General features: G+C 44.5%; 1 protein-coding gene and 1 long non-coding RNA gene across 2 annotated transcripts in view; one reads left to right on the top strand and one right to left on the bottom strand.

Moving 5' to 3' along the window:
• Window positions 1-2,310: 2,310 nt before the first annotated feature.
• CLMP (CXADR like membrane protein) overlaps window positions 2,311-8,409 on the bottom strand; it is a 52,051-nt gene continuing 45,952 nt past the window's right edge. Inside the window, 2 exon segments of the mRNA XM_050983458.1 lie at window positions 2,311-2,697; window positions 5,941-6,403. Coding sequence (XP_050839415.1) covers window positions 2,411-2,697; window positions 5,941-6,403 — 750 coding nt within the window. The 3' untranslated portion in view covers window positions 2,311-2,410.
• On the top strand, window positions 7,180-7,557 carry LOC127060420 (uncharacterized). Its single transcript, XR_007779462.1, has 3 exons — window positions 7,180-7,223; window positions 7,264-7,343; window positions 7,422-7,557. It is a non-coding gene; the product is annotated as an uncharacterized LOC127060420 (long non-coding RNA).

The following is an 8,409-nucleotide window of genomic DNA, read 5'->3' as shown; positions in this document are numbered from 1 at the left end:
CAGCCCCAAAGTCTTCACTTGAGACAACACAACTTCGAGAAACTTCTCCCAAAGCAGCCTGAGAGACTCCTCCCTCCCCACAAAACCTCTCTGGAATATTGTGCATCTTCAAGTCTCTGTTGATCCCTTTTTAAAAATCCTGAGGTTTGGCTTCTTTTCACTCACACAGTTTCCCAAGGGTTAAATCTGGGAATGTGGAATTGTGGACTGCTCCTAGGAAGGGAAGTTCTCACTTGGAAAATCTTTCCCATCTGGAAGTAGCCCAAGCAGGGCTTGGCTTTGATCAGGTTGGTAAAGATCTCAAGTACAGAAATGATAAATTCTGGGTTTCAGTCAGAAAAGGAGATTAACGACAATCCTGGAGTGAAAGAATTCTAGATCTGTGCTTCTCCTGTGCTCATCATCTTCTGTAGGCTCTTTCCACAAATTGGAGAAACCCTTTCCCTCCCTCCAGTGGGGAAAAAACCCCAAACACCCTCATTCTGAACCAGAAAATCACCAGTCTAGGGGTACAGGAGTGTAGAACCTTCAAGCTCAGTGTCTTGTGTGTAGCAGTGGTCAGAGCCAAGTCCTTCAGAGGAAAATTCAGTGACAGAATTCTGCATCTGTCCCTGCCTCCCATCCTCCCCTAACTCCATATTCTGTGGAAATCCTTAACCTGGTTGCTCACAAAAAATATTTTTTACAATTCTTGCAATTTTTTTTTTAAAGAGTCTTGCTAAAGGTTTGAGCCTCAGCCCTGGCACATGGCCCAGGGTGGGAGCAGGGTTTTGTGCTTGTTTACCTGGCCCAGGGGGTTTTCCTCTGCCAGGGATCCCTTCAGGCCTTCCTGGGGTCAGCTGGGGAGTGCTGGTCGCTCATTCTGGGGAAGAAACTTTCCAGAAGGCTTCTCCAGCACAGCTCCCCCAGCCCAGCTCCCCCCAGACCTGCTCAGTTCTCCAGCTGGCAGTGACTGAGAGCCTCCTCCCAACGCTCCATCCAGGCTTTTTGATACCTTGGTGGCCTCAGCAGTGCCTCCCTGCTGGGTTCTGTGCCAGTTCTCCTGTCTCTAAGGCTCAGTGGCCATGGGCACCCTCCCGTGGGCTGCCCTGGCCCTGCAGTGCTGCCCGTGGGCACAGTCAGGCTCCTGGCCCGAAGTTTATTCTGGCAATTAAAGCACCTCTGTTTTCTTGTCAGGAAAAAATCCTTTCTCTTCAGCAGAGTTTAGTTCAGACACCTCAGTGCTGCATCTCGTGTCCTTTGGGAGTGATCCTTTCATTTCCACTTTAGTTACAGCCTCCGTATTTCACTGAATGCAGGAAATGTGAAGCACCCGTCAGTTCCCTTGGAGGCTGGACTCCCTCAGCCCCAAAGTCTTCACTTGAGACAACACAACTTCGAGAAACTTCTCCCAAAGCAGCCTGAGAGACTCCTCCCTCCCCACAAAACCTCTCTGGAATATTGTGCATCTTCAAGTCTCTGTTGATCCCTTTTTAAAAATCCTGAGGTTTGGCTTCTTTTCACTCACACAGTTTCACCAGCACAGCTTTGCTGCCGTGTTTTTAATGCTCAGTGGTTCATTTGCAAAGGGAAAGAACCAGGGAAAAAAAAAATATAATTTAAAAAGAAGCTCCTTTTTCCCTCCAATAAATCCTTGTTAAATCTGTATCAGAATCAGGAGGGTCTGAAGCTCAGTGGGTTCAGGAAGGAGCGGGTGGGAGGTGAGAATAATCCCCAGGGATTTCCATGAAGCTGACCAGGAGGAGATCAGGCGAGCCTAGCGCTGCTGAGTGGCCGCTGCTGTGACAATTCTGGCATTTCCCCCATGCTGTGACAATTTTTGGCGTTTCCCCGGTGCTGTGACAATTCTGGCGTTTCCCCGGTGCTGTGACAATTCTGGCATTTCCCTGGTGCTGTGACAATTTTTCCCCGGTGCTGTGACAATTTTTGGCGTTTCCCTGGTGCTGTGACAATTCTGGCATTTCCCTGGTGCTGTGACAATTTTTTCCCCGGTGCTGTGACAATTTTGGCATTTCCCTGGTGCTGTGACAATTCTGGTTTCCCCGGTGCTGTGACAATTTTTGGCATTTCCCTGGTGCTGTGACAATTTTTGGCATTTCCCTGGTGCTGTGACAATTTTGGCATTTCCCTGGTGCTGTGACAATTTTTGGCGTTTCCCCGGTGCTGTGACAATTCTGGCGTTTCCCCCATGCTGTGACAATTTCTGGCATTTCCCCCATGCTGTGACAATTTTTCCCCGGTGCTGTGACAATTTTTTCCTCGGTGCTGTGACAATTTTTCCCCGGTGCTGTGACAATTTTTGGCGTTTCCCCGGTGCTGTGACAATTTTTCCCCGGTGCTGTGACAATTCTGGCGTTTCCTCGGTGCTGTGACAAGCGGCGCTGCGGGTCAGCGGCCGCTCCGGGGATGCTCAGACGGTCTGGAATGCGCGGCTCTGCGCGGGCACCATCACGGCTGGCACTGCCACCTTCGCCAGCTGGTTGTAATCGACTTTTTTGGGTTCTTCCTTCCTGTCCAGCTGCCGCTGGCTGTACTGGGGAGGGGTCAGGTGCGGAGTGGCTTCGGTGGACAAAGTCCGCTGGCTGCGGGAGGCACTGTTGGCGGTGGATCTGGTGGAGGAGGAGCCCGAGCGGGAGCTGCGGGAGCCCGAGGAGGAGGAGCTGGGTTTGACGAGATGCGCCTTGGGTGCCTCGGCATCTTCCCTGCGAGGGAACACAGAGCACACAGGGGTCAAACACCGCGGGAATGCCCCGGTCAGCCCCGCGGATTGCGGCTGGGAATGGCCGGGAGAGGGGGAAAGAGCGGGGGAAGAATGGGAAAGAATGGGAGGGAGAAGGGGAAAGAATGGGAGGGAGAAGGGGAAAGAATGGGAGGGAGAAGGGGAAAGAATGGGAGATAGAATGGGAAAGAATGGGAGATAGAATGGGAAAGAATGGGAGGGAGAAGGGGAAAGAATGGGAGATAGAATGGGGAAGAATGGGAGGGAGAAGGGGAAAGAATGGGAGGGAGAAGGGGAAAGAATGGGAGGGAGAAGGGGAGAAAGAAGGGAGAAAGAAGGGGGAAGAAGAGGAAAAGAGGAGGATAAGAAGGGAAAGAGGAAAAGCGGGAGAAGAGGATACAAAGGGAGGCAGGACCAGAAAGGGGAGAAGATGACAAAGCGGAAGGTAAGGGAGCACAAGTGTGGGTGAGGGGGAAGGAACAAAGGGAGGACGAGAAAAAGGGAGCAGGGGCAAAGAAGGGAGAAGAGCACGGAGGAAAAAGAAGGGGAGGGAAAGAAGGGAGAAAACTGGGGGGGAAGAGAAAGAAGAGGAAAAAGACAGGAGAAAGAAGGGGGGAAGAAGGGAAGAAGAGGGGGAAATAAAGGAAAGAAAAAAAGATAAAGAAGGAAAGAAAACCACCCCCAAACCCTCTCAGACCCACAAGGGACAAACAGTTTTCATTTAACACCATAAAATATGCAAATTCTTCAAAATACCCACATTGCAAATGTGAGAGAAATCAGTGGGTTGAGGTCGGTGCTAATTAGCCCGGGGAAAGAAGGGGGGAAATTAATTTAATTTAATGTCCTGCCAATTGTCCAAACTCTCCGCTGTGTAACTCGGTGGATTAAACTCCCCATTGCAGAGTGTTGGTAAGTGAATTTGGAATAAACACACGCTGCTCTCACCCAGCTGGGTCTTTATTCCGAATTATATTTATTTACCAACACCTTTGTGTGTGCAGTGAGCTCCGAGTGTGTCTCCTTCTGCAATCCTCAGCCAGAAGGACAAACGGGCTGGGCAGGACTGCCTGGAACCGGTTCTGCAGCTCCAAAGCAGCCCCGAGGAGGGGAGAGAAGCGCCACAACCGGGTCCTGCCAGAGGGAGAGGGAGAAGGAGGGGGAGGATGGAACAGGCAGGAGTGAAAGGTGAGAGCAGAGAGGCTCCAGCTGGAAAGGCCAGGGAAGGAAACTGGGAAAGGGGGGGGAACAGCGGAGACTGCCCTTGTGGAGAAGGGGGGAGGAAGGGGGGAAAGAAGGGGGAACGAAGGAGAAATAAAGGAAAAAGATGGAGGGAAAAAAGGAAATAAAGAAGAACTAAAAGGAACAAGAAAGGGATAAGAAGAGGAAAAAGGACAGGAGAAAGAAGAGGAAAAAGAAGGGAGAAAGAAGGGGGGAAAGAAGGAGAAATAAAAGGAAAACGAAGAGAGGAAGAAAAGGAAATAAAGGAAGTGGAAAAGGGAAGAAATAAAAGGAAAAAGAAAGAGGCAAGAAGAGGACAAAGACATTTAAAGAATTTCAAAATAAATGGTGTTTTATTGTGTAAAAAGGGCAAGAGGGAGACAAGTTAAGTTAAATATTTATGAAATAATAGGGAAAGTAATGGATAAAGAGAAAAATAAATTGATAAATAAAAGGAAAAACGTAGGTATTTAAAAAAGTATAAGTAATGAAAAAAAGGAATAAATAATTACAAATAAAGGTGCAAGAGAGGAATAGACCGGATAATATATGAAAAATATTGTGTTTAAGGGTAGAATAAGAAAGTTTAGTGGTAAATAAGGGGAGAAAAGAGAAAAATGAAGGATAAATAATGAGGTGTTTAAAAATTATAAATACAATGAAAAATAAGTGAGAAAAGATTAAATAAACAATTAAACGTAAAAAATAAATAAAATAAAAATTGTACAATAATAGGAAAAGACATTATAAGAAGAGGATAATTATTTTAATATGAAAGATTTAATAAATTGTGTAAAGAATGGATAAGAATTACAAAAGTAGAATAAAATGAAAAAAGCAAGTGAATAAAATGATAAAGGTAAGTTAGAAAAAGATAATACAGACAAAAAGTTTCAAGAAGAAAAATGACCTGAAAAGAATATTACAAATCATTTATATTCAAATTTTGAATTTTTTTGTTAAAAATATGACTTAATATTAAATAATTATAACTTAAATGAAAGAGAACAGTATTTTAAGAAATTAAATAAGGTAATTAAAGGTTTTAAATACTGGAGTAAATAAGATGAAAACTTTAGAAATAGAATGTAACAACGGAGGATGAAAGAAATTAAAAGGAGGGGGAAAACCTGAAAAAGATTGATATAAGAGGAAAAGTATAAGTGGTAGAAAAATAATGTTTAATTACTGAGGAAAGGATGAGGAATGAAGGAGGACCCGCCTTCCCTACTTTAATTCTTCCTTCCTTCCTCTATGAATACTTCTCGTAATATTACTTATTAATTAAAGTAAGTACTTCCATTTACATTCATTAACTTCGCTTACTTACATTAATTAATGACCTAATTTAAGGAATGTCTTACGTACTTACCTTCATCCTTACTTCCCTTACTCCTTATTACTTCCTTACTTACTTACTAATTCCCGTATCCTTTCTTCTTATTAATAATTTAAGTAATTATTTCAATAATTTTTAACTCATTTAAATGTAATTTTCACAACCAAGTTATAAATCTATTGCACTACTCTTTACATCTTTTTTAACTCCCTTTCCCGAATTAATAAACCATTTTTAACTCTTGATTACCATCCTCTAGTGAATGCGGAAATGGGGAATCTTATTAAATTTAATTTAATAAGATGTAAATAAAATAATATAAATACAAATACAGAATAAAGGAACCCACCCACCCCTTTCGAACACAACCTACAAGCATCTCAGTTAACACGTGAAGAATTTCAAATGCTTCAAACACGCTACTTACAAATGCAGAGAGACAGTTTTGTTGATGTGTGCTTATTTTGCCGGGGGGAGGGGGGTGACTTCAATCTGGTTTTCTGGGAAGTCTTCACAGAGATTCTCACAGTCACCACATTTGTCGGTGACATTTCACAGAGACTTAAAAGCTTTTTAGGGCTCTGCAGACACACTGAAACGATTAAATTTGGTTAACCTGGTGCAGGAGGGGAACTTCGGGGAGGGAGTGTGGGGGGGGAACCAAAAAGGCGTACCTGATTCATTGCAGTTGGGGGTGCCTCCTCTTCCTCGTACCTCTTCTTCTCTTTCCTCCTGATGGTCAGCCTCACCACCAGGAGGAGGAGGGAGAGCCCCAGCACCACTCCACACACCGCCCCGGCCATCAGGCTGATGTTCTGGGCATCTGTTGTCCAAAAACCAAATTTATTGGTGTGAGATACCAAGTGTTTGGTGTCAGGTACAGACAGGCAATGTGGGTATTTGTGATTGTGATTGTGTGGAGTCCAACACTGGGACAGTTGTGAATTCTGATAATTGGGACAGTTGTGAATTCTGATAATTGGGACAGTTGCAAATTCTAATAATAACTGAGGAAAGTAAAGCATGGCAGAAGGCCTTTGGACCCTTCCTTGGTTTGCAATTAACCTTGGCTGATTTAGGAGCATTTGAATGAAAGGGTTAAGGATGTTGATTTTTGCTTCTAGTCAGGCCTTAAAGACTGCTGCAATAATCACCTTTAGAATAATAATTTTAGAATATTGCTTGTATCCTTGAAACTAGAGCTTTGGAATATCTATAAAGGAAACGTGCTGATCTCACACCTTAACAAACCAGAGAAAAACAGCCTGAGAAAGGAAGGTGAACATCAACTCAAGGATTTGTGGTTCCAACCAAGGAATCACTGCTCTGAGATTTATATCATTGTAATTAAACGGTGGAATATATGATCATCTGGGGAGCTGGACATGCACAGTTGGGATCAATCTTTGTTCTTGTGGAAACCAGGACCAACATCTTGGACACTGCCACCCCCATCTGGGGACCCTCCTTTTTGGGACACATCCTGAGAAAAACGAAATCACAACAGTGTATAGAATTGGGATGTAAAAATTGGGAATAGAAACTGCTGATGAGTAAAAATTAGAATAAGAACTGCAGAGAAAGCTGCTGAGTACCCCTATAAATCCCTGCAAGCCCCAACCATGGGTGTGCACTTGGAGGGAAAGTGCCCCCACTGTACCAGGGCTGTGCTGCTCATATTTACCATATTAATTAATAAATTAATTGCTGCTTGAATATTGGCCCAGTCAAGCTTCTTACTGATACCACTGGTGAGCCCTTGTTGGTGGTGAGGTTCTGGGTACAGCTCAGCACAGGGGCTGGAGGTTGTTTTAGAGGTGTGGCTCCACCCAGGAGTTGAACCAGTTTATCTCCAGCTGGGCTGAGCTGGCAGGGATGTGCAGCGCAGTCACCTCCTTGAAAAGGTGAAACCACCAGTGCTGTGCCTTCAGTCACCTCTGAAAGGTGAAACCACCAGTGCTGAGCCTTCAGTCCCCTCTGAAAGGTGAAACCACCAGTGCTGTGCCTTCAGTCACCTCTGAAGGGTGAAACCACCAGTGCTGTGCCTTCAGTCACCTCTGGAAGGTGAAACCACCAGTGCTGTGCCTTCAGTCACCTCTGAAGGTGAAACCACCAGTGCTGTGCCTTCAGTCACCTCTGAAGGGTGAAACCACCAGTGCTGTGCCTTCAGTCACCTCTGAAAGGTGAAACCACCAGTGCTGTGCCTTCAGTCACCTCTGAAAGGTGAAACCACCAGTGCTGTGCCTTCAGTCACCTCTGAAAGGTGAAACCACCAGTGCTGTGCCTTCAGCTCTGGGGCAGGGTTGGAATAAGGAGGAAAAATCCCTTTCCAAGGGTGTAAAAATGCAGGAAATGCAAAGACAGGGCAGCCCCTGTGTGAAGCAGCACCAGGCAGCACTGAGACAGAGTAGAAATTTTCCAAGCTCCAAGGTAAAAATCCATTTTGGTTTAAGTTAAATGTTCATCTTTTAGTTAAACCTTGGATTTGAAACCCTAGCTGTTCAGTCTGACTGCCTGTTCTTGCAAAAGCCCAAGCTCAGAGAAACTGCTTCAGTGAAAAACAGAAATAAGAGAAACAGGTCAGCTTGGCCTAGGAATTCTTTCTGATAACAAAAGAACTAGTGCTAAATGTCACCAAAGTCTGTAAAATGAATATGTGTGAACCTGTTGTGAAATTGTGTGCATATGTATTTAAAAAGAGAATTAAAAAAGAACCTAAAGATCCCAAAAGCACCAATGCCTTTTAAGGAGAGTAATCCCCCCATGCAATAAACATAAATAATAATATTTTAATAATATTTTTAATAAAAAAATAAAGTCCAGCACTGCAATAAACATACCAGCTTTACAACTTTCACAAAGTTGTAGAGTTTTTGATTTTCTCTGAAAAACAGGAAGGAACGTTTTCATTCCTTTTCATTCCTTCAATTCCAAGGCAGGGGAATGTTTGATCTCATGAGGATTTTTCCCCCCCTTCAACTCCCCTGGAATGATTACAGCCCTATTCTGAAATTAATCATTCAAACGAGGAGGAAAAGTGACAGAGCAGGGAAGGGAACCATCCTGGGCAGGGCCTTTTTCCAGAGAACATCTCCCATGGGTGATGTTCCCTTTGCTGATGGTTTGGGAC

This window comes from Serinus canaria, chromosome 24 (genome assembly GCF_022539315.1).
Source record: "Serinus canaria isolate serCan28SL12 chromosome 24, serCan2020, whole genome shotgun sequence".
In the NCBI taxonomy this organism is placed as follows: domain Eukaryota; kingdom Metazoa; phylum Chordata; class Aves; order Passeriformes; family Fringillidae; genus Serinus; species Serinus canaria.
The sequence above is the reverse complement of the archived record's forward strand: the minus strand, read 5'-3'. Positions and strand labels throughout refer to the sequence as shown.